This window comes from Hipposideros armiger, unplaced genomic scaffold (assembly GCF_001890085.2).
Source record: "Hipposideros armiger isolate ML-2016 unplaced genomic scaffold, ASM189008v1 scaffold_624, whole genome shotgun sequence".
Classification (NCBI taxonomy): domain Eukaryota; kingdom Metazoa; phylum Chordata; class Mammalia; order Chiroptera; family Hipposideridae; genus Hipposideros; species Hipposideros armiger.
In genome coordinates, this window is record NW_017731974.1 from 18329 (window position 1) to 42941 (window position 24613).

Sequence of the window (24613 nt, forward strand, 5' to 3'; positions counted from 1 at the left end):
CTGTTTTTCCCCCAACAAACTTGCATTTGAAAACAGCTATTGTCTATTCAATCATACCTCCACCCGTGTTGGGGAAAATAAATAAAGGCCAGGAGCTGACACAACTGTTCCACTCTTCTACAGATAATTAAATATCAGAGCTAAATTACGACAAGTAATGGAATCTGATGTGCATAGCACTTTTTATTTGCCTGTTATTTAGCTATTAATGCTTCCTTTTGATGAATCGGTTTCTTTGTCTATCACTCTCACATATGCAGAGAAATTTACTCAGCTTCACTGAAAAAGTCTCCTTTGCTAAGCATTACGGTGGGTGCTCCTTGAAAAAACAAACAAGTAAAGGATTAAGATTACAAGCCCCCCACCATGGCTGGCTGTAACCCTGCACGAGGCATTCTTCTTCAGTTACTGCTGGAGAGAATCTTAACCTCTCCAGATGATTCTAAGGAGGGTGGTGGACCAGCACTGACCAGGGACTGTGCATTTTTGTTTTCCCTGCTTCCTTCACCACTGTTTTGGAGTGAAAAACACCATCGCAAAAAGAAGGTCTTGCCTGAGAAATATGAAGTTGCCATTATTGATCTTAATTTAGTAATTTCAGAAAAAGCCACCTTCCATCAAAATTCATTCAAAGCTGCCTGTCAGTACAATAGAGCTTATGACATTGCTGAATAATACACTTGTATTATTTTCTGGGTTTTAGAATTCAATATGAAATTCTTTCTGAAAATACCTCACAACTCTTGACTTTTTTCCCCCCTCTGGAGAATGAAATTATTATTAGGTATTCTTTTACTTCAGGAAGAATGATACAAGGTCAAAGGGAAGGTGTTAGAATATTACAGACCTTTCTCAATGTGTCTGTGTTGCTCGAACCCTGTCTCACATCACTCCCCCTTTACGCACCCCAGGAAGGGACTCTGGGGGCACAGCTCCTGTGTTTTGCTCTGAGATCCTCAACCTCAGATATTTCTCAGTGGAATTTTCTGGTCTTATTCTGTGTAGCTGCACCATCCAAATAGAGAGTACTGGGAACATATTGGGGGGTGGGAAAAGAGAGATTGGAGAGGGGTTAACTGCTATTCAGAGCTGGAGGAAGTAACATATGCAATCATAAACTGGAATTTCTGTATCATGTTTGACCTCTGAGGGTACAGAAAAAGATGTGGGGTTCCTCTGCAACATTTATGGTTCAATCTCCGCTTATTTCCAGCCTTACCGAACTCCTGGTGTATGCCAGGCACTGGGCCAGGTAGCATGTGTGCGTGCGGTGGTAATGCAGGATGAACAGCAGACTATGGCTATGTCTTTTCGCAATCTATGGGCTTCAGGGTTGGTTCTGATTCATGGGGACAGAAGCTTAGGATCTAGAATAGGGGTCATCCAGCATGGGATCAAAAGGTCACTGTCCTGATTCAAAGTTAATATCTTCCTGTAGCAACCTTAAGTTTTATTTGCCTGATATTACTATCTCTACACTAGCTATCTGTTGTTTAGTATTTGACTAGGTACCTATTTTTCAATATCCATTTATTTCAGATTTCCTGGTCATTTTGTTTCAGTAATGTCTCTTTTGAGCAGCAGAGAGCTGGGTTTTTAAAATCTAATATGATAATCTATTTTAATTTTTAATTTTGATTATTTTGTATTTGATAAATAATGTGTAAGATTCATTTTGATATCTAATGGTATCTTTTTTTCCCCCCCTTTCTTTAGTGTAGCTTTTTTCTTTTCCCTCAACTTCTTTATTGCTTTTTATTAGATTGATGTTTATATTTTCTCCCCATTTTCCTGTTTCCTCTACTGGTTTAGAAACTATAGATCATATTTCTGTTCTTTAACAATTACCCTTATCCTCATAGAGCATAACATTTTAACCAATATAGTCATACATTTTAATTATATATTCTTTCTTATAAAATTTGAAGATGTTAACTATTTCTTTCTTCCTCTCATGGAAGAAAAGTACCTCAGAATGCTTTAATGCACTGATATTCTGTCTTCCACCTTTCTTGGAATAGTTGTCTGAACCATAATTTTCTGTTTTTTCTTTTCATTTAAAAATTTTATTTTATCATATTTGATGCATACAAAAGGATATAAATGTGTCATATAAATGTTGACATATCACCTTTTTTACTGAAAAGTTTAGTTTCTATACATTATTTCTCAGTAATCAATTATATTTCTTTTTTAGTAGGTTTTTTTTTTTCATGTGAGCACTGTGCTCTAACCAACTGAATTAACCGGCCGCCCCCCTCAATTGTATTTCTTAATACAGAGGTGCCAAAAAAATGTATACACGTTTTAAGCAAGGAAAAAACTATATTAAAATTGTATAAAAATACTCAGTATATGCCGATAACAAAATATCAATACAAGTTATGTGTATACATTTTTTTGGCACCCACGTGTATTTTATCTCTTCCTCTGCTTCCTTTCATTTCTTGCATCTCACTTCTTTCTGTGTTCACTTTTCTTCTTGCTGAAATTTATTCTTTATTCAATGAGGTTATAAATCTTATTAGTTTTACATATATGAAAATGTCTTTATTTTACTTCCACTCTTAAGTTATACTTTATGTAAGGAATGTTAAATTGACAATTATTTTCCTTTAGTATTTTAAAGTTATAATTTAATTATTTTCTGTTGTCTCTGGTTGCCATTAAGAAATCTGCTATCAATGGAATCATTACTCTTTATTGGTATTGTTCTTTTTCTTCCTTTCCAGTAATTTTGTAGATTTTTTCTGTGTTGTAAATGTTTTATTTTTGTTTGTCTCACTTGACACTGAGGGTATGCTTTTAATCTGAATACTTATGTCTTTCATCAATTCTGGAAAATTTTCAGCCATTTTCCTTCAAATATTCTTCTGTATCTTTCCCTCTTGTCTCTCTTTTGGAACCTCTTTTCAATGCATGTTAGAGACTTAATTCATCCACCTGTCTCTTAACTTTCTTTTTATAATCTGCCTTTTAAAATCTTTCTGTCTACTTTTTTTGGTACTGTCTTGTAAATCACTAATTTTTCTCACAATTTGTGTGGAATGGTTTACCTTCATGAATTAAATTTTTATTTAAATGATAATTTTATTACTCAGATTTGAAGAATTTGATCTATTCTTCATTCATACCTGCACTTTTTAATATTTGTTGTCTTTTTTTTTGTAAATAATTGCTTTCCTTATCTTATTTGAGGATTGAAAGCACACTTATTTAAAAGTTGTCTTGAAATTGTTCTGTTACTTGCTTTTTGTTGATAATGAATTGGCCTTCTGATTCGTTAGTGTGATGCTTACTCTGTCTCTATTAGCAGACCATTTTAGTTTCTCCCGTTCTATATATTGGAGTAACTGAAACTTGGTGAGGATTACAAAATGTAGTTGGATTCAGTAGCAAAAAAAAAAAGTGATTTAAATGTAGGGATTTAGAAGCATAGCTGTTTTCCCTTAGGCAGAAATTCTCTTTATTGCTGGTCAGTCATGGAAAATCATCCAGTGGTATTCTTCTCTTGACTGATTTGTTTTGGGGGCTCACCTGACTTTATTTCATAATATTCTTTACAAATACTTGCATAGAGGTAGAGGTGGGAGTGGGAAGTAGAGGAATTGGAGAAGGAATGTTCTTTTAAGGATTTAGGTAACCTTAACTGCATTAAGCATTTTGTTTAAAGAATTTTTATGATCAAATACTTTCAGTTTTGTGGTGTTTCATTTCTTAGTGTTTATTGAAAATGTCCCCAAAATTAACACCATAGAGTAAAATTTCCTTTTCGTTTTATGATAGGTTTGTAACCAAATTATTGGAAGACCTCATCTTCTTTGTCGCTGATGTACTTAATAATGGACAAGAAGTTCTGGATGTGGTTATCACTAAGCCAAACCGAGAACGTCAAAAATTAATGAGGGAACAAAACATATTGGCACAGGTGAATGTTTTCATGTACTAAATTTGCATATTTTATTTTTTTGAATTATAGTATCAGGAAAGCCCTTGTATTAGTTATCTATTGCTGTATAACAAATTACCCCAAAACTTAGTGGCTGAAAACAGCAGATACTTATAGTTTTTGTGGATTAGGAATCAAAAAGTGATTTAGGTAGACAGTTCTTACTTAGGGTCTTTCTCAAGGCTGCAGTCAAGGTGTTGGCTGGGGCTGCAGTCATCTCAAGGCATCAGTGGGAGAAGATTCACTTCCCAGCTCCCTTCCATGGGCCTCACCTCAGGGCTGCCTCAAGAGTCAGCAGCTTGCTTTCTTTAGAAGTGAGGGGTCCAGGAGAGGGCGCCCAGGTGGAAGCCACAGTCTGCCCCCTAATCTTAGAAGTAACATTTCAGCAGTTCAACTATGTTCTGTGATTAGTGAGTAGATAAATCCAGCCCATAGTCAAGGAGACAGGATTACATAAGGGTGTGAATTCCAGGAGGACAGGATCATTAAGGACTGTCATGGAGACAACCTATCACAGACCTCTAAAAAGCCTTTCAGGGTCAGACTATCTCCAGAAAATGTGCTGGAATAATTTTCTAGGTATTTTACAGGAGAATTTGGAAACTGCCATCTTTAACTGCTTCCTACTTCCTTCTCTTTCTCCCCTAGGAAAGTAGGGCAGTCTATTTATCAGCTTACAAGTACTTTGTACAATATTCTAGTTTTCTTTTTCTCTCTCCCTGAAAGTCTATAGCTGCTCCTAAACTATGTGTTTCTGAAATTGTTTAGGACACACCAGTAAATTAATTCATTTACTAATAATAAGCATATTTGAACATGACTGCTTTTATGCGTTCTTTTTGTTCTGTTAATTGTTATGTGAAGTAATGGGCTTCTGCATTCTTTAAGTGAGGACTCAAGGAAGATACTTAAATAAAAATTATGTTGTTAATATACATATTTTTGTAAAATTGGGAAAGCAAAACTATAGACATATTGTCAATGAATATTCTATAGCTGATTGTTTGAAAATATAAAATCAACATTTTTCTTGAGGAAAATAAAGGTTGCTAATCTAATGAGACAGAGTCCTTTCTGACATTAGCATTCCTTTTGTATAAAGCATCTGATTTCAAGGACTTTTAGGACCTTGAATGATTAATTAATATTATTTTGACCATGTTTATTTTAGAAACTTTTATTTCAGTATTATAAATATAAAATTCAAGGCTTAGTGGATATAGAATTATTGAAGAAACTTTTATTCATATTATAGTTAATGAACTACAAAGGAGAATTCCTTTCTACTTTGCTTTCTTGTAGTAATGCTCATGCTGTCTCCTAGGTATGCTTTCATAAACAATTTACTCATTCTACCAGCTCATCTCCAGGTGATCTCACCTCCTGCTTAAAAGAGTTATGTTCCTCAGTGCTTTTGAAATACATCCCAACCACCCACCTTCTTAATAGAAGAGTGTGGGTCACTGGGTATCACCAGTTGCCCATGTGGGTCCTTATGAGTTACATTTAAATGCTGATGCATTCATTGGTTTGGCGACATCTTTATGTATCAAGAACAATTAATTAACTGCTTTATAACGAGGTGTAAGAGCAATATTTGGAGGCGACTTTCTGATGTCAGGTTCAGATGAAAACAAATGTTTCTTCATATTATTTTGATTTTAGAAAGTTATAGAGACAATAATAAAGCCTATAGAAATCAAACTATATTGTAGTTCATCTGAATATGTTCATGTAACATGGTGCAACCCAACATTTTTATGTTTCTTATTTTAATAAAATATAATTTCTAAATAAAATTAAGATTTTATTTAAACAATGTTTTTGTCATTCAATTTAGGGACTTCTTTTAGAAATATTTTTCTGTTCCTTCATATCAGTATCCTAAAATCCGTTTTTTGTTTATATTAATTTTGTCAAAGTGTTTTTGAATCGATGTGCTTATTTAAAAAAAATTAAAACAGATTGCAAAACATGTACCTCCGTTCATGAGAATAGATGTTGTTTTTGTTTTTTTTTCCTGATAGGTATTTGGAATTCTTAAAGCACCCTTTAAGGAGAAAACAGGAGAAGGCCCAATGCTGAGACTTGAAGATCTGGGGGACCAGAGATATGCTCCCTACAAGTACATGCTGAGGTTATGCTACCGCGTGCTGAGACATTCGCAGCAGGACTACCGGAAAAACCAGGTGGGAGGGTGGTGCTTGTTATTACCTCTGTTTAACATTTAGAGTTTGGGCAAGGTTCTTTGGTTACTGTTCTAGAACATATAAAATAGGAATGGGAAATTCCACTCTCCAGTGAAATACTTTATATTGGTAACACACAAAACTGACCTGTAAGTACTTTTGACACACGAATTTATCCCTCCATGCAAAATTAGAATCCTTGGGGGAGTATATCTGAGTCCTTCTCTGTACATGGTATTCACTCCTGCTGGTCGAGAGGCGTGCTGGATATATAAAGAGAAATGAGACATTTCTTGGCATTTCCAGGAACACGTGAGGCACTGCATTGTAATGTAAAAGCCAAAGAGTTCATTGTCTTGTGGAAAAGATATGACATATGCATCTGAACCATAAGGGGGACATAAGAGATGAAAGAGAGCATTATAGGAATTCGAAAGAGGGAGAGCTTAGTTGTGGCTGGGGGAACCCAGGAAGGGTGCTTGGAGGAGGACGCATTTGGATAGGATGAGAATAATTTTCATAAATTGTACAGGAATAGGCATTTTAGCAAAGAGGGATCTATGAAGAGAGAATGATAGATGCTATAAAGGGCATTTTTATCCAAAGACATGCCTAACTGCCAGGCGTATCTAGGGACATAGCTGAAAGTTGCCAACTGCAAGTGTAGTTTCTTTTAAGTCTCATTTTTACCTTAAAAAATGTGATGTTTTGCACTGTGTTCAATAATATACATCTTGGTTTAATGTTAAACTAGTGTGCCATGTTTCTCTTAGCCAGGCTGAGAGATGTGTGCATAATCAGTACATTTTGCTGATGAGTTCGGTCCATGAGGAAGGATGGTATAAAAGAGGACTCGTAAGGCAGGTTAGGCTAAGCAATGTAGGGCCCAGGATGGCAGCCTGGAGGGTGGAGGTTATTTGGGAATAGTTCATAGTGTTTACTGAATGCATGCTTTGTACCAGGCTTAGCTCTAAGCCCTTTTACAATTTAACTCAGTTAATACTGAGTTAAGATGAGGAACTGAGGCACAGAGAGTTCAAAAAAGTTGCCAAAGATTACACAGTTTTCAGACTGGAGCCAGTGTTCAAACCCAGGCGCTTAATCATCACAGTATTTCCTCTTAGTAGTTTGAAAGTGTTTTGGCAAGAAGAAAAAATTTGCTTTAAGAAAAATGTGTTAAAAAATACATTGGCTTTGAAAATTCTGTTTAAAGATTAAGAAAAAGGTCTAAAAAAGAATACGTAAAACAGATTAATCAGAAGATAAATAATATGGCAAGGAGCAAGAGAGAGGAAGGGGACAATATAAACGAATCCTTAAATACTTTTTCATGTAATCCTAGTTATAAACATCCTTCTTCACAGGTGAAAATGCTGTCATTGGAATTATTTTTCCCAGCTTCACTGTATTCCTTTAAGGTGTCAGGGTAAGCTAGGTAGAGTTGTTCTTATTTTATTGGAAGAAAAATTAAGTTCCCGGATGTTAAATATAGACCTTCAAGCACTCAGAACCAGTGTCCTAGAAGCCCCCAAACGAGGGCCTATGTCATTACATGGAGGTCTGGCACGGAGGTGGGGGGTAGAGGTTGTTCAGTGTTCTCCACTTGGCCTTGTTTCTCTTCTTGGGTCTGCAAAGATATGCTTAGCTAGACAGGCCACCACTCAAACATGTAAGCAATGCTGTTATTAGAGAGCTTGAGTTAAGGGAAAAAAACCAACAGATGTACGGATTGGCCTGGCTTTCTCAGTCCCTGGGCCCACAGTGTGCGCCATCTTTGTGCTCAGCCTTTGGAAGGACCCTGGGATCCCCCTTTCTACAGCACTGCCCTGTGCTTCGGGGTCAGTCACCTTGGGTTTGGTTGTTCTGCCAGCCTGGGCAGCACATCTTAACTGGTGTCCTTTTTCTGTCTGTCAAGGTGTAGCACACAAAGTTCTTTCTCATTCCTCTCAGTCTTAGCTGGGGACTCATGAGCCTACTGTGCTGAGGTATGTGCAGTTTCTCCTCTGAAAACACTTAGCCTTTTGACAAATAGCATCAATCTCTCTCTCTCTCTCTCTCTCTCTCTCTCAATTTTTCCTCTCCTAGTTCACTCTACTTAGGCACATCACTTCTCCAGGTAAATGTTTATTCACTTTGGGGGAAGCTGCTTTCCAGTTTCTTTAGAGCATATGACTGTGGGTAGCCAACTCTTTCTCTCTTTTGGGATGTCTCCCTAAGACATAGATCACTGAGCTGACAGAAGAAAACAGAATCCCCAGCGGTCACTGAGGGTTAAGTTTTATTTTGCCTCATGTTCTTGTGCATGCTCCAGTTGAATCTCAGTGATGGTTGAAAAATAGTTTCCTCATTTCTGTTGAATTAAGAATGCTTTGTGTTAAGCATTAAGCAGCTTTCTGATGTTTTTAGAATGTGATTTTAAAATGTAAGCAGAACTGCTTTCTACTCTTGCATAATTACCTTGTTTTCCTATATCTGCACCTATATTTTATAGCATCCTAATAGGGAATTCTTTTGTGGTTTAGCACTAACCCAAGCCTTTCATATTGAGTCTCTGTTTATTATTATTTATAGAATTTGGTAAAATTTCTAATTTCTTTTGATTTTTTGTCAACATCTTGATCTATTTATCAAACATCCTGTAGGTTTTTCTTATACTACAGCATGATTACAATAGTCATAAAAGCGTGTAAATCAATACATATCTTTAAAATGATGCACTAACCAAAGAATTACCTTACTTAACTCGTTATCTAACTTAAAGCCATCATTTTTAAAGGCAACAAAATTGCTGCCTAGAATATAATTAGATTTGTGCAACCAAATATCATTTTCAAGGAATAGGTAAATTCCAGTTAAAAAAAAAAAAGGCAAAGCCGCTTTCTAATAGATAAATTTTCCCAACTTCATAACAGAGATACATCTCCAAGGAGAATCTCCAAGAAACTGCAGTGAAAACTTTTTGATTGTGGAGGGGGTCAGGTTTGACAGTTTTATGGTTGTGTGAGATGTTTTGCTTGTACACGGACTGTGGGAAATGAGTAATGGTGGCTGGAATATGGAAGAGTTAGAGGGAAGAATGAGGAGCGCCTTAAATAATGCATGGCTGAAACTCCCCAATGGCTTTCTCTTGCTGTTTAAAATCACCTTGTCCTTTACCACGGCTCCCAAGGATCCATCTCTCCAACCGCAGCTCTTGCTGTTTCCTCACTTACTAGACTCTGGTTGCAGTGGCTGCTTTTTGTTTACAGGTCACAAAACACTTGGTTCCACGACCACAGAGCCTTTGTACCTCCTGCTGCCTAGATGGCGCCTCTCCCTGTGCTGCCTCCTTTTCATCATTTCCATCGTTGCATCATTTTAATCATGGGCACCCTAACTCAGATACCACTTCTTCCGCCGCCTTTCTCCGTCCCTCTGTTTGTTTTGTTTCACTTATCAACATGGAACATGATCATATTTATGAGTTCATTTACTGCCTTTTTTCTCACTAGATGGAAGCTTCATGAAAACTTATTTATCTTGTTTACTTCCACATGCCCATTCTCTCAGTGTCTGGGATGCTGCAGGTTTTCAAGGGATCTTTATTGGATAAATGGATTTGATCAATAAAGTGTTTAATCTTATTATCTTGTTTGATAGCTTTTTAAAGGTAAAAAGTGATATGAAATTGTATCACTATTTTGAAGAGAAGATTGAACAGACCAGTGTGGTATAGCGTACAAAAAAGAAATCACCTACGTTTATCTGGGCTCTTCATGTAACAGTATAGATTCCATGCCTCATAAACAAAATATCACAGTTATCGTCTTTCTATAATTATGCTAAAATCATCAGTTATGACTTTTAATGAGTTAGAAGAAGGGGCTCTGTTAGGGTGGTGAAATCCTTTGTTTTAATGACATAAAAATTGTTACTTTAACTAGGTTTATTTTTGTTTTTCCCACTTACACTTCAAGAGTGCCAGCACCCACATTAAAAAAAAAAATTTTAGGGACGGCCGAGTGGCGCAATGGTTAAGAACTGGCTTGGGATGCCAGAGGGCCCTGGTTCGGATATGAGGACCACATACGAGGGCCAGTGACACTGCCCTCCACAGCTAAGATGCTGAACAACAGCTCAACTTGGAGCTGGTCTGCCATGAGTCGCTGGCGATGGCATAGGCTGCAGCCCCTGCTGCAGTGGGTTGCCATGGGCTACCGTGTGTAGCCAGCAGCCAGCGTGAGTGGCCAGCAGCTGCAGTGAGCGGCCATCCAGAAGCCGGTGACTGATCTGCCTCACCCGGGAAGAGCGCAATGATGGTGCCAACTTGGGCCAGTGAAGCAACGCCCTCCACAACTAGACTGAAGAACAAAAGGACAGCAACTTGTCTGTTCCCCTTCCCCCAATTCCCCAGCACTGTTCCCATCCCCCAATTCCCCAATAAAAATCTTAAAAAAAAAAAATTCTAGCTATATAATTTTTTTATTATAATTTAAATTGGGTTTAGGTTAATATTTTCATTTCCTCCCTCAAAAAGTCCTATTTATTGAAGAATTATTGACTTGCTCTTTTTTTGACAATAGTTTTTAGTGAGTTTCCTGCTATGAGTAAACTAGTCAATGTTGCTGACCCTAATGGAACCTGTTATTTGTCAGCTGTTTGGCGGTGCGTTCTGACAGCCTTTCTTTCTTGCAGGAATATATTGCTAAGAATTTCTGTGTCATGCAGTCCCAGATTGGCTATGATATTTTGGCAGAAGATACCATCACAGCTTTGTTGCACAACAATAGAAAACTACTAGAGAAACATATCACAGCAAAAGAAATAGAAACATTTGTCAGTTTACTCAGGAGAAATCGTGAGCCAAGGTTTGAAGTGGTTCATACAGTATTCTTCTCTAGGGGGGATTGTGGCTTTTTGCTTTATTCTTAGAACTTTTTTTAAAGTTAAAATTCTTTCATATCCCTTCCATGGAAAAAACTATATTGGCCTTATTGCTATAATAATTATGCATAATAAAGAGTTATTACCTTATAGGAGGCCAGAAACCTTTCTAGATGTGTTTAAATGTAATTGATTGCCACGCTGATAACTTATATTTTTATAGTACTTTATAGTTTTAAAAAATGTTTTCATATACATTGTCTTATTTAAATCGTTGCATAGTCTCATGAAATACACTGGTAATAAAATAAAACTTTTATTTTAGTGGTAAGAAAATAAAAGTTGAGAGAACTGCATGCTCAATACATCCCCAGTAGTAAGGAATAGAATAGCAGGTAAATCAAAGGTTTCGGATTCCACATCAATTTCTCTTTCCATTGCACCATGCTGCCTTATCTGGGAGAAGTGAATGCAGAAAAGTCAAGCAGATACATAAAGTTTTCTTAACTAATTAGCTCAGCAGATAAATGGGCCTTTGACTTCACAGGGCCACACTCACCTTGATTAAGTGTGTACGGTATTCCTATTTTACTCAGTGTAACATTAGCTTTCATCTGCTTTTGTTTCAATATTCAATTCTGGGGTTGTCTCACTTTAGGGCAGATAAATGACTTTCTAAACATAATAAGTCATAGTGCTGTGAGATGAATATCACCAAATAAATAGAAGCAAATTTATATCCTTTTTTTTTGAAATAAAATTTGTATTAAATACAAATAATTTGAAGTTTGATTTGTTTCAAATGATGCAGTAGATAAGCAATACATTAGAAATATGTTGCATGGAAATAGTATTAAAATAAAGAGGGTGCCAAAAAGTGTATACACATTTTAAGAAAGAAAAAAACTGTATTAAAATTATACTACTCAATATATACCAATAACAAAAGATGAATACAGGTCATGTGAATACATTTTTTTTTTGGCACCCCCACATATCTTAAAAGTTACATTTGTGATATCCCAAAGTTTATTTTCCTTATGATTTTATAAAATGCTTTTTCTTAATGTTCAATTTTTCTTTTTTGCCAGATTCTTGGATTATTTATCAGATCTGTGTGTGTCTAATACCACTGCTATACCTGTAACTCAAGAACTCATCTGTAAATTTATGTTGAGCCCAGGCAATGCAGACATTCTCATTCAAACTAAGTAAGCCCAGACAATGGAGGCATCATTTTCTGTTCATTATTTGTAAGCATTGTAGTTCTTTATATTTATTAGTGAGCTCCCTAATAGATTTTGTATGTGTTATTAATTTCAAGACTGGTTTCAATGCAAATGGACAACCCCATGGAGAGCTCCATCCTTTCAGATGACATTGATGACGAGGAAGTTTGGCTCTACTGGATTGACAGCAACAAGGAACCTCATGGTAAAGCTATCAGGCACCTTGCTCAGGAAGCAAAAGAAGGCACCAAAGCTGATTTAGAAGTTCTTACCTATTACAGGTAAAGTATTACAGAGAATCGTAATTCTCAATCTCACATGTTCATTGAGAGAGATTCTCAACAAATCTCTAGAAGTCAGGTGTCTATGAAGAGGAAATTTAAAAAGTCATGTCATTACAAGGGTAGCTGAACTATTTAGTATTATTTAAAATAACTCAAAATAGAAATGAGCATCTGTGTCTTCCACGTATACCACTTGCAATTTTCTGATTTCCAGTTAGTTTGGAATTGTTGGAATTGTTGTGCAGCAACGCGTTTTTTCCTGTTGTTGACTGGAATGGGTGTCGATAAGGGACATGTTGGGAACCTACGTCATGGAGCTGAGAAACAGCTGGAACTGGGGCCGGGGAAGCTGATCCAGCTGCAGGGGTGGCCTCAGAGAGAGTGAGCCGGTAGTTTATAGCATACAGAGCGTATGAACATGTGGACCCCTAGAGCTTAAGAGAAACTGTGCCTGTAGTTATGGAAGTTCAGCAGTGGCGTATGGCAACAGAAGTTCTGATGGTAGCTCCTGGTGGTCAGCATACTGGGAGCAAGAACCTAGCTGGTGTCTTTGAATTTAAGGCATGGAAACCCAAGGCAGAAGCCCTTGGGCCCAGTTGGGCCCAAATGACAGGCATCTGAGAAAGGCAGAGAATGCCCCCTGTTCCCTGGCTTCTACAGCTCCAGCAACAAAGCCAAAGGCTAATCTTGATCTCAGAAGCTGGTGAATCCAAGTGTATACGGATGCCATTTGGATTGGTCACATTTGGTTTGGGAACTGAGTGAATCTAAACTAAGAGTGTAGATACCACAGCCCAGAGCTGAGTAGGACAGGAGAAGGTGGAGAGAGATGGCTTCGTGTGAGTTGTTATCCGTGGCCTTCAGGGTTCCTGTATTTGTAATCCTAGGAAAGCTAGACTGGAGAGCCTAATGACCCTCTCCACCAGAAACATGTTGCTGGAAGAACTAAGGGAAATTGCAACTGAATGGGAATAGAGACAATTTTACATGTGTGTTGTTGATTATTTAGCCTATTACCCAAAGAGCTTGGCTCCAGTATCACATACATTTGAAAATATTAGCATCATAAAAGTAGGTACTGACTGACACTATGATGCTTCAGATCAAGACAAGACAAATAATGTAATGTGTTTAATATCTTTAAGGTACCAGTTAAACCTCTTTGCAAGGATGTGCTTGGATCGCCAGTATCTGGCCATAAACCAGATTTCGACACAGCTCTCTGTGGATTTGATCCTACGGTGTGTGTCGGACGAGAGCCTGCCATTTGACCTCCGCGCATCTTTTTGTCGCCTCATGCTCCACATGCATGTTGACCGGGATCCCCAGGAGTCCGTGGTGCCCGTTCGCTATGCCAGGCTCTGGACAGAAATCCCCACAAAGATCACAATTCATGAGTATGTTTGAAAAAATTTCTTGAGGACTTTACATTCAGCAGATGAACTCAACCCAGCAGATGAACTCAAAATTAAATGTCATTAATTTTGAAATGAAATATGTGGAAAAGCATTTCTGTGTTCAGACTCAGGTTGTTAATCTTCCAAATGCAAATAAGATACCTTTTGGAAAGTAAAATGACAACTTTCGGTAACAGAAACATCATTCTGGAAACCGATAAACAAATCATATTAATAAAAGCGTAACAATTTGTTAAGTGCTTAATATTATGGTAGACCTTGATTTAAGTGCTTTACATGTATTAACTCATTTTGCAACAGCCCAATTTTACAGATGAGGATACAACATCTACAAAGGTTAATTATTTTACCCAAGTGTAAAAGCCAGGAGATTAAAGTATGTATTATATATTTTCTTATTTTCAAATGATGACTGTCAGTTGAACTTGCTTTATATTCTATCTTTCCAGATATGATTCTATAACAGACTCTTCCAGAAATGATATGAAGAGGAAATTTGCACTGACAATGGAATTTGTTGAAGAATACTTGAAAGAAGTTGTAAATCAGCCTTTTCCTTTTGGGGATAAAGAAAAAAACAAACTGACATTTGAGGTATTTTTTAAAAAAGAATTCATTCGTGATGTTATTCAGTTTTCCCTATCAAAAATTAGATACATTGAGTATCAAAGGTTTTTTCCCCTCAATTATTTAGGATGTTTTGGTAATTGGGTAGTTTGGTTCATGAAGGTATGATTCCCTCTGCCATTGATTAAAAAATAGATTTGATGTTTTAATTATAGCTGATGTCCAATATAAAACATTTATAATTATCTGTTAGCTACTTTTTCCTTGATTTTGGGGGTTTCATTTCATCTGTGTAAGCTTTGTTGCACTCAATGAACAAAGACAGTTTTGCATATTTACAATATGCTTGGATACATTTTCTTTCCTCTCCATGGAGGTGATGTTTTTAGCCTCATTAAACTGAATTGAATTACCTCTACTTATAATATCATTTGGGGGATATAGTGACAACACTAGGCTGTTACTTGATACCTGGTATATTTGCTACCTACAGGTGTGTAACAAATTACCCCCAACTTAGCAGCCCAAAGCAACAATCATTTAGTATCTCAGAGTTTCTCTTGAGTTAGGAATCTGGGAGTGCTTAGTTGGGAGATTCTGGTTCAGGGTCTCATGAGGTTGTGATCAAGCTGTCAGCCGGGTGGTAGTCATCTGGAGCTAGACCATCCACTTCTAAGCTCACTTATGAGGTTGTTGGTAGCCATACTTTCTTGCTGGCTCTTGGCCAGAAACCTTATCTCCTTGCCAAGTGGGCGTTTCCATAGGCTGCCTGTGTCCTTATGGCATGGCACCTGGCTTCCCCAGAGCAAGCCATTTGAGAGAGAGAGCGAGAGAAAGAATCCAAGATGGCAGTTGCAATCTTCTGTAACCTAATCTTGGAAGTGACGTGCCACCACTTTTGCTGTATTCTGTTGGTCACACAGACTAACCCTGGTGCAAGGAGACCATACACTGGGGGCTATCCTGGAAGCTGGCTCTCATACCTAGTATGTCTTGCAGTATCCAGAAGAGCACAAAGCAGCATAGGGAACATATACTTCTGGACAAATTTTATGGATAATATCCATTTTTTAAAGTAATTCATCAATGTAACCATTAAGTAAGTGATATCCTAATGACTTATTTAAGTTAATATTTAATTAAGAGGTAAATCATTCTAATGTAAATGTTTTTTTAACCACCTTGGTACACCTAAAATCTTGTCTTCTTGCTTCCTTGCTGGCTGTTGACCAGACACAAGATCTTCTTGTCACGTGGGATTTTGATAGGGTTGACCAACTAGTCTTATTTGGATTTAATTCTAAACTTGAATAAATCAGAGTTCAGTGGTTACTTTTGCAGGTATTTTAATTCCTAGGTGTTAAAGAATTAGAAAATTTAGAAATACCTGCCCAAATTTAGATAATGAAATATCAATGCTAATTTTTAGTTCCTAATGTTTTTCTTTTCTTGTCCACCTTCCCCCCTTTTTTTGTTAAGGTGGTCCACTTGGCTCGGAATCTCATATACTTTGGATTTTATAGTTTCAGTGAGTTATTAAGGCTCACAAGAACACTACTGGCTATCCTAGATATTGTACAGGCCCCCATGTCATCATATTTTGAAAGATTAAGCAAATTTCATGATGGAGGTAAGAATTTTTGAGATAAGTTCTAATCTTTTTGGTATTGTTTAGAGGTGAGATAAAAACAAATATATAGAGACATGGCTAATGTGTAACTGCTAATATATGTGTACAAATGAAAATTAATCCTATGGTGGGGCTGAGTGATAATAGGCTGGATTTATTATACAAACATACTTCCCTGTTCTTAATGCTAACGCTTTGAGAGACAAATTCGTAAGGTCAGTGAGTTCCATTTTTAGCAAATAATGTTATGGCCAATCCACCAGTGAAAATACTATTGTTGGAAAAATAAAAACATCTTAATATTTGTGATCACCCTGGTATGTGTCATAGGCTGCCTATGCTTCATAGCAAAGCACAGAAAAATGCAGCTAATGGGGCCACTCAGGGTCACGCCAGAGGAACAGTGAATGCAAAGTCAGTGTGGGAGGCAGTACAGTGAAGTGGAGAAGAGAATGGGCTTGTGGGTCAGAGCGCCTGTGTTCAAATCCTGCCTTTACCATTTAGTAACTTGGGTAAGGTGCTTATCTTTTGGAAGAGTTTCTTTTCTCATCTGAGATATAAAGATGATAATAATAGTATCTCCTTCAGAGTTCCTTATGATAATTAAGTGACTGTATACAACATATTCAAAGTACGTACAACAGTGCCTGTCTCATAACTCAATAAAATTTTTTTGATTGTCTTATGTCGGATGCCCGGGAAGTCCCCTGAAGTAGAGAATTATTTGCAAAAGGTATATTGAAGAGTGCATTCAGGATATACACGTGGAAGGCAGTGGGGAAGCTAGGATTGGGCAGACAGAGAAGCTGATCCACAATGCAGTTGTATCTGAGACTTCAGCCGATCCTACAGGGACCTCTGGAGCTGGGAAGGCCCTTCAGAGTGGAAACAAATGAAGGCAAGGGGACTGAGCTTTAGATCCTTGCATCAGCCAGCTATGACCGCTGGCTTCATCGTGGAGGGTGCATGCATCTTGGGTAAGGCAATACCCCTTGGGGAAGGGTCATGTTTAATGACGGCTGTGAGAAGTTGGCAGTCATGATGCCCAGCACCTTGGGTAATAGATACCTCAGCTCTGAAAAGGGGATATGGGTGGAGCACAAGGTATCCACTACAGTATGCGCTACAGACTTAAAAGTAAAAGCAGGAAGAAGTAATATCTGGTGAAGAAGTTTTCTTAATTGTTAAGTGAGGAACATCTAAATAGCTGAAGCAATTGCTGCTGCTTAAATCAGAATTCCTTCTACATCTTCCAAAATATGTACAGATCAACAAGAAGTAAATTAAACCACAGAAATCCTTCACCTTCAGCAGAACCAGAAGACAGAGGACAGTGCAAACTTCAGTTATTGTATGTAGAAAAGTCACATCAGTATTCAGTAGAGCTGTCTCATGAGCTCTCACTGCAAGTCTTTATGGGTAGTGAAGGGTTTCTGGAAAAACTGTGTGGAAGGGACAAGTTGGGATTGTGGGAAAATCACTCTCAGGAAGAGAACGTTTATCCTAAGTGTGAAAATACTGAAAGAGAATCCAGGTAGATAGAAGAGCACTGAGTGAAGAGGAAGGGGCTTAAATGGGAACAGTAATAGTGTGGAAACGCAATGGTTCTAGGGACGAACAAGGTAAAAATAAGGGAGAAGCACCCTTTGGAGTTCTGTAGATGAAAGGAAAAGAAGTAAGGTGGAAAATTTAAGATACCACAAGGTAAAAGAACAAAAAATTGAGGGAAGTATATAACCTGTCCGCTGCCCCCCAGCACAAGCCAAACTAAAGAAACCGCACTTCACAACTCAGACAGGAGAGGGTGCCCTTGCACTAAAGATCATGTAAACCAGCTCATATTGTCAACCTTGTCCAAGATATGAAGTGACTATGAGATCACTGATACGAAGTGACTATGAGATCAAAATAGAATGAGGAATCAAAACATTTCAGTTGATGGAAATTCCTGTTTGGAAAGCATCCATGAAACAGAAGAAAATTGTAACATGACACCCGAAACTGAATTAAATGTCTTCAAACAAACACTGGGATATGAAAAACACCTTGCATCACAAATTCAGAAACTAAGGTTAGAAAAAAGAGGAAGAAATGAAATTAAAGTTGCTAGAACCCATAAAAGAAATAGAATAAAATGGTAGACTTTATTTATTTTTAGAAATACAAACTAAATTAGCAGATATCAAAGGGAGAATAGATTTGCCAGAAATTTAATAAGAACCATTGAAGAAAGGCAGGCAAACAATGAGGAGAATGTCCGTCTTATAAAGAAACAAGTAAAAAGGGTCAGAGAGAAAGTGGTTGAGATGGAAGAAAGGCAAAGAAGAGCCATCATGTGAATAATTGGAGTCCTTGAAGAAAAAAAACAACAACAAACGATGGAACAGATCTGATATTTAAAATTACAGTCCAAGAAAACATTCTATAAATAAAAAGATAACCTTAATTCTGCATGGTGAAATTGTCCAGAATGGCAATCTCCAAACATAGCAGAATAAAACTATTATATATAGTATATTTTCAGAGAGAGTGGTGAGGGGGAGAGAGGGGCACTGTGAAAGCAATGGAAAAAAAGGAAAGGAAAAATGTTTCCTGCTATGATGCCTTTACAATCTCCAGTTTACTTTAAACTAAGCCATTCTTGAAAAGTTAGAAATTGATCTTGACGTTTGGTCTCAGTGCTTAGAGTCTGCTTTCAGCGTTGTTCCCTAAAGAAAATATTTTCATCCTCTGAAAATTTGCTCATATTTTGTATGTATTCTTCGCTGTCCTATCCACATCTGCCCTCTAAGACACATTGTTTTACTCTTTTTAAAATATTTTATAATTCCCATGTTTTTTCCATTCAATTCCATTCACCTCTGGATATCTTTATTTCAGCTGAGAACAAATTAATTAATTTGTTCAATAAGAATTTATCAACTATTGCATATCAGACACTATTCTAGTCACTGGGAATAAACAAGGAACAAGATAAAGTCTTTAGCCACAAGGAGGACACACAATAAATAAATAGGCAGACCTCTCCCACGGGGGAGATGATCAGGTAATAAACAAATGGATATACCCTATAACATCAGGTAATACAATGCTATGAAGAAAAATAAAGTAGGAGAATATGCACAGTGATAGAGTAAGGGAGGGGCAAGTATTTTTAGCTACAATGGATTGAAAAACTTCTCTGACATTTGAGAAGAGACCTACATGGATCAAGGAAGACAGCCCTGAGGCAGAGTAAGCTTGATATTGTATGCAGAGCAGCCAGAAGGCCATTTTGGCCGAGGTAAAGTGAGAGAAGGGGAGAACAGTAAGAGAGAAAGTTGGAGAAACCCAGATTGTGGAAGCTCACAGACCTTGAATTTGAATTTTGTTCTGAGTTGGATGGGCAACCTTTGGAAGGATTTGAGAAGGGATTGATATGATTTGATCACTTTGATGAGTGGAGAATATTTGTGTGGGCAAAATGTTAGGAAGACCAATAGTTAGGAGGCTATTGGAGAATTGGATAATGGTATTGAACTAGGATAGTAGTGATAGAGGTGGTAGGAGGTGATTAAATTTGGAATTTTGCAATCTTAGTTGATAGGAGTTAGTTATGAAATGGGAAAGAAAGAGAATTAAAGATCATTCCTAAGTTTTGATTAGCAGTTGGGTGAATGGTACTATTTATTGAGGTGGGACAGGCAAGTGGATGAATGGGGTTAGAGGGAGCATCAGGATTTCTGTTTGGGCATGTTAGGTTTTAAATGACTGTTAGGCATTCAAGTGGAGATGGAATGCCAACAGTTGGATATATGAATGAAACTTAGGGTAATGTCAGGGTAGGAAATATAAACAGAATCAGTGCACAGAAGCGACACTCAAGATACCAGACTGAAGAAGATCACCTAAGGAGTGATGGCTGATTGTGAAGGAATGCGGTCTAATGATTAAATCTTGGGGACACTCCAGTATTGAGCCATGAGATAGAGGAGGGGCCAGCGAAAGACTGGGATAGAGGGGCTGGTGAGGAAAGAGGAACATTAGGAGAATGTGATGTCTTGGAAGCCAAAAGAAAAGCAACGCTAGAAAATTTAACTTGTTTGTTGGTTTATATAAATATCCTTCTTCCTAGACAGTGAGTAGTCATTGAGCACTCTGTGTGCTAAGTGGTTGTACATGGGTTACCTTCCATGGAGCTTGACTTATGCTTAGCCATGACACACGCTATTTTAATCCATTATTAAAATCGGAAACACCGTAATTTTAGTCCAGTATTAAAAATGGTTTATGATAGTTTGTATTAGCCAATTGTAATTCTCTAAGAAACTTCTTGTGTTGATAGGAAATACCTATATACGTTCTGCATGAACCTAAATTCAGATGTTTCTTCCTTTTGTGACTGGTATATAGAGCAGTGTCTCTTCATTTGGGAAAATGCATTTTCCTGAGCTGTAGAAAGGGGTTGGTGGATTCTGGCTAGATTTTTTGAATTTGAAAGAATGTGCTTATCCTCCTATACTGTAATAAATACACAAGAAATAATGTTATTCTAGTTCTTGGTGTATTGAAACTAATTTGAATTTAAGGACCATAGGTTTTAAGATCACTTCTCTTGATATCTGCAAATCAGAGAGTAAATTATTTCTTGTATATATTCCTAAGATTGAGTACATGATGAAAGCTGTGAGAAAATATAGTTTGTTGTTTAAGTGGGATTTGATGACAATTTTAAGTGTACTACAGATGATACACCTGAGAGAAGTTGTGGTGGTGAGCTTTCTTCATTCCTCTCAACCCTATAAGTCCTTCTCAAGGCATCATTTTTGCTCTCACTAACATTAAATGCTTATTTAGTATTATTCACTCACATACATTTGAAAGGGACATGCTTTTATCATTAAACATTCCATTTTAGATTCTTTTGGAGCATATATATATATTTGTAAGACAAAATAATACGGTGCTACATTTTTGTCAATGTTGCCTTGAAGTACATTTGAAAAAGTGAATATGTGGCTTTGTTTACACTATAAAAAAATAGAAAAGAATGTACCTCATAGGGACACATAATTTGCTCATAAAGTTGCCAGTAATGCAAACATAACAGAATTGTGCATGGATTTCAGATTGTTTAGTAAAAAGTTTCCTTTGAAAGCACCAGTATAGAAAAGCATATTCTGGAAGATTAATTAACTTGCCTAAGATACGTTAATAAGTTAATGGCATTGCTAAGAATTAAAGTGTAAGAAATTAGTGTTTCTATCCTTTGCAGCACTTAATTATTTGTTAGTCCAATGAGCTAATATTTTAGAAAATTGTTATTGAGGTTAGAATTTTGGTTCATAAATTTTAAAGTTAACGCTTGTGTAGGAGATCACTCTAATAATATATTCTTTAAGCTACGTAAACAAAATAGAGTTTAAAATAAAAAAAAATAATTGAAACAAAGCAATGTCCTGTGCCTCTAGATGTGATGCATACAACATCACTTATTTACTATTCCTAACAAAAATTCATAATCTCCAACTAATCTCTAGAAATTATTAGAGACGTACAAATTGTGGGGTATTTAATAGAAAAACTGACTTCAACTTAAAAAAAAGTCATTGTCATGAAAGATAAAGAAAGGCTGAGAAACTTTCAGATTAAAGGAGAGTAACAAGACAACTAAATATAATATGTGATTTTGCATCAGGAAACTATTATCTACAAAACATTATTGGCACAATTGGTGAAATATGATTATGGATGGTATATTAGGTTGTTATATTGTATCAGTTAGATTTCCTGAATTTTCACAGTACTGTGGTTATGTAAAAGAATGTACTTGTTTTTAGCAAAGACATGCTGAAGAATTAAGGATTAAAGGTCATGATATCTGGAACTAACTGAAATATTGCAGGAAAGGTATAATATATATAGTGAGAGAGAGGGAGCATGCAAATATGGCAGAATTTGTGAATCTAATAAATCCAGGCAGAAGGTATTATAGGAATTCTTTGTATTATGCTATTCTTGCAACTCTTCCTGTAAGCTTGAAAGTATTCCAAAACAGAAAAGTTAATAACAAATAATTAGCTGAATAGGAAAATGATTTATTATATGTAAGGTGACACTTCAAACTTAAGGCATAATCATACAACTCTACTAGGAGGTGTGTGATTATAGCTGAGTTCTACTAGACTATAAATCCCTAACAAAAGTTATATTAGACTAAATTCTTAACAAAAGAAACAAGAGAGAACACATTTCTGGAATCTCCGAACGTGGAGACAGGATTGTCAGGCCTGGGAAAAATTCCTGTGGTCCAGGGTGAGACGGAGATTGATGCCAGAGAGGAAATCCCAGATTACAGAAAGTACCTGGGGAAAAAAAGAACTGTTCCTTTAAAGGACAGCTTGTGGGACCCACAGCAATGTTGTCACATCACAATGCCCATTGTATTGTCAACGTGGCTCTTTTATATTAAAATAATCTGGATTATATTTTTCTATTTTAATGAAACATTATTTTCGATTGGAAGTCATTGGCAAAGCACATTTTTAAAAAAAATAAGAAGTAAATTTTATAAGCATTGTTGCTAGACAAATCAGTTCCTTCAAGCAGTGGCAACAGTTTTCTCATAGAATGTTGGGAAATCTTTGTGCGGTAGAAGTAGGGTTTTATTTTATTTTTTATCCTTCTGATCTTCTTACTGCTTACTAATTTTGCTCCAGCACAGTTAGGATTGGACATTCAGAGAAATGTGTTTGGCAGGTCAGACCCAGGGGAACAGAAGGAGAGGCGTGTCTAGAAGGAAAAGAGTTCCAGTTCTGGGAGGTCCGTTTTGTGCTGGCCGCCGGCGTTGCCTGTCATAAATAGGGTGTGCATGTGCAGCCTTCATTTGTTTTTTTTGGGGAAATCCTGTAGGTTTAGATGTCAGTGATTATTGTTTATGGCGATGGGGATAGCTGGCTTGCAAGGTGGCAGTTGCGTACTTTTTTTCTCTGGGTCCTTGGGTACGGTGCATGCCACCTCGGAGTCACTGTGAGTTGTCCTCAGTGTAGAGCTGGGAGTGGGTCTGAGTCTAGCTCCCAGGCTTTGACTGCTCACCATTGCAGCGGCTTTTAGTTGGCACGCTCAGCAGACATTGGTAGGCTCAGAAGCAGCTTTTTATTTTTGTGCCCTAGAGGTGGTCCGTTCAGAAAATTAACCAGGCATACTCATACAGAGACACAGGGAATGGCACTGCCCTGGCCGTGACGGCAATAAAATAGAAGAGTCTAATCTTCAGAACTATGAATGCAATACCGTTCATTGGCTATGCCTCACTTAAAAAAAAATGTTTTGAAACAAATGTATTCACTCCCAGCAGGCTATGTTGTTGAGTTAATTTGCTTTGCCTAATACCTATCATTTGCTCTCAGTGATTTAAAATGCACAGGCACCATTCAGTGTAATTGATCATTTGGGTTGAAGGATTATGTCAAGCAGTGCTCTTCTTTGCCAAGTGTAGAAGTTAAAAGCAAATGTATGTACTGGCTGATAAACTGGATATTTTTAATATGTTTTTGAAAGTACATTCCATTTAAAAAATTAAACATATTTTTCTCTTTTTGCTTGCCAAAGGATACACAGTCCAAGTATTGATACTGCTACTAATTACAATCACTTTTTACAGCAGGGTGGGTTTGTGTATTTTGTTCTTCTAGTGAGTCAGTTAAATAGTTGGGGACACATGTGAATCTTACACGTCCTCCTGATGAGCAACACAGCATGTTAACTCTGACTGGTGAGAGTATCATCTTCATTTGAACACAGTATAGACTTTGACACAATCTAGAAATAGGTCCAATTTGGGCCTAATTCCTTATTTAGTTATCCTGTCAATATCTTTCCACTGATCTGTTTGTTTTTTGAGTGGAACTGGAGTTCAAATTTGACCCACCAACATGGAGCTATGAAGTCTTAACCGCTGAGTAACACTTAGACCTAGTTAAGGTGTTTAGCCACTAATATTTCTTTTCACAATTGTTCCCCCACCCTTGAACTCATCATATGTGAAAAGGCAATGTATCAGAAAACTACGAAAAGATCAAACATGAGATAGATAGTTTCATTTTATCTTCTATCATTTTGCTTTTTCACAACTCCAAATTCTTGGGAGTTTCCACAATCAAGCCCTGAAATGTGGGCCTGTTCCCAGTTGGTCACCAGAGAATCTCTGTTGTGGGCATATATGTTATAATATTGAAAACGGGAAATTACTAAGAAAAAAAAAATCAATGGAGAATTCCATTGCCTTTTAGGATTTTCTTTCCTTTGAGGTTTCAGGTTTGGAGTTGAAGTGCCTTTGCTTGTAGAGAAGGTACAGGTGGCCATGACAGCCTGACATTATCCTTTTGCCCTGAGAGGATTCGAGCTGCTCTAGGTGGCCTACAGCCCTGTGGGCCCAACCCAGGGTAGGGAAAAGATGAGGACGGTGGTAGTGAGAGGCACTTTGGGTATGTATGTGTCTAGGAG

At 37.1% G+C, this 24613-nt stretch overlaps 1 protein-coding gene across 1 annotated transcript in view; it reads left to right on the forward strand.

Moving 5' to 3' along the window:
- Positions 1–24613, forward strand: part of LOC109372316 (inositol 1,4,5-trisphosphate receptor type 2) — a gene marked incomplete at its 5' end in the record, with an annotated part of 324316 nt that overhangs the window by 2978 nt on the left and 296725 nt on the right. Inside the window, 9 exons of the mRNA XM_019625391.1 lie at positions 1214–1332; positions 3787–3928; positions 5977–6138; positions 10813–10985; positions 12093–12212; positions 12326–12511; positions 13660–13911; positions 14382–14526; positions 15979–16129. Of these exons, the coding sequence (XP_019480936.1) occupies positions 1214–1332; positions 3787–3928; positions 5977–6138; positions 10813–10985; positions 12093–12212; positions 12326–12511; positions 13660–13911; positions 14382–14526; positions 15979–16129 (1450 nt within the window). The remainder of the gene's footprint in view (positions 1–1213; positions 1333–3786; positions 3929–5976; positions 6139–10812; positions 10986–12092; positions 12213–12325; positions 12512–13659; positions 13912–14381; positions 14527–15978; positions 16130–24613) is intronic.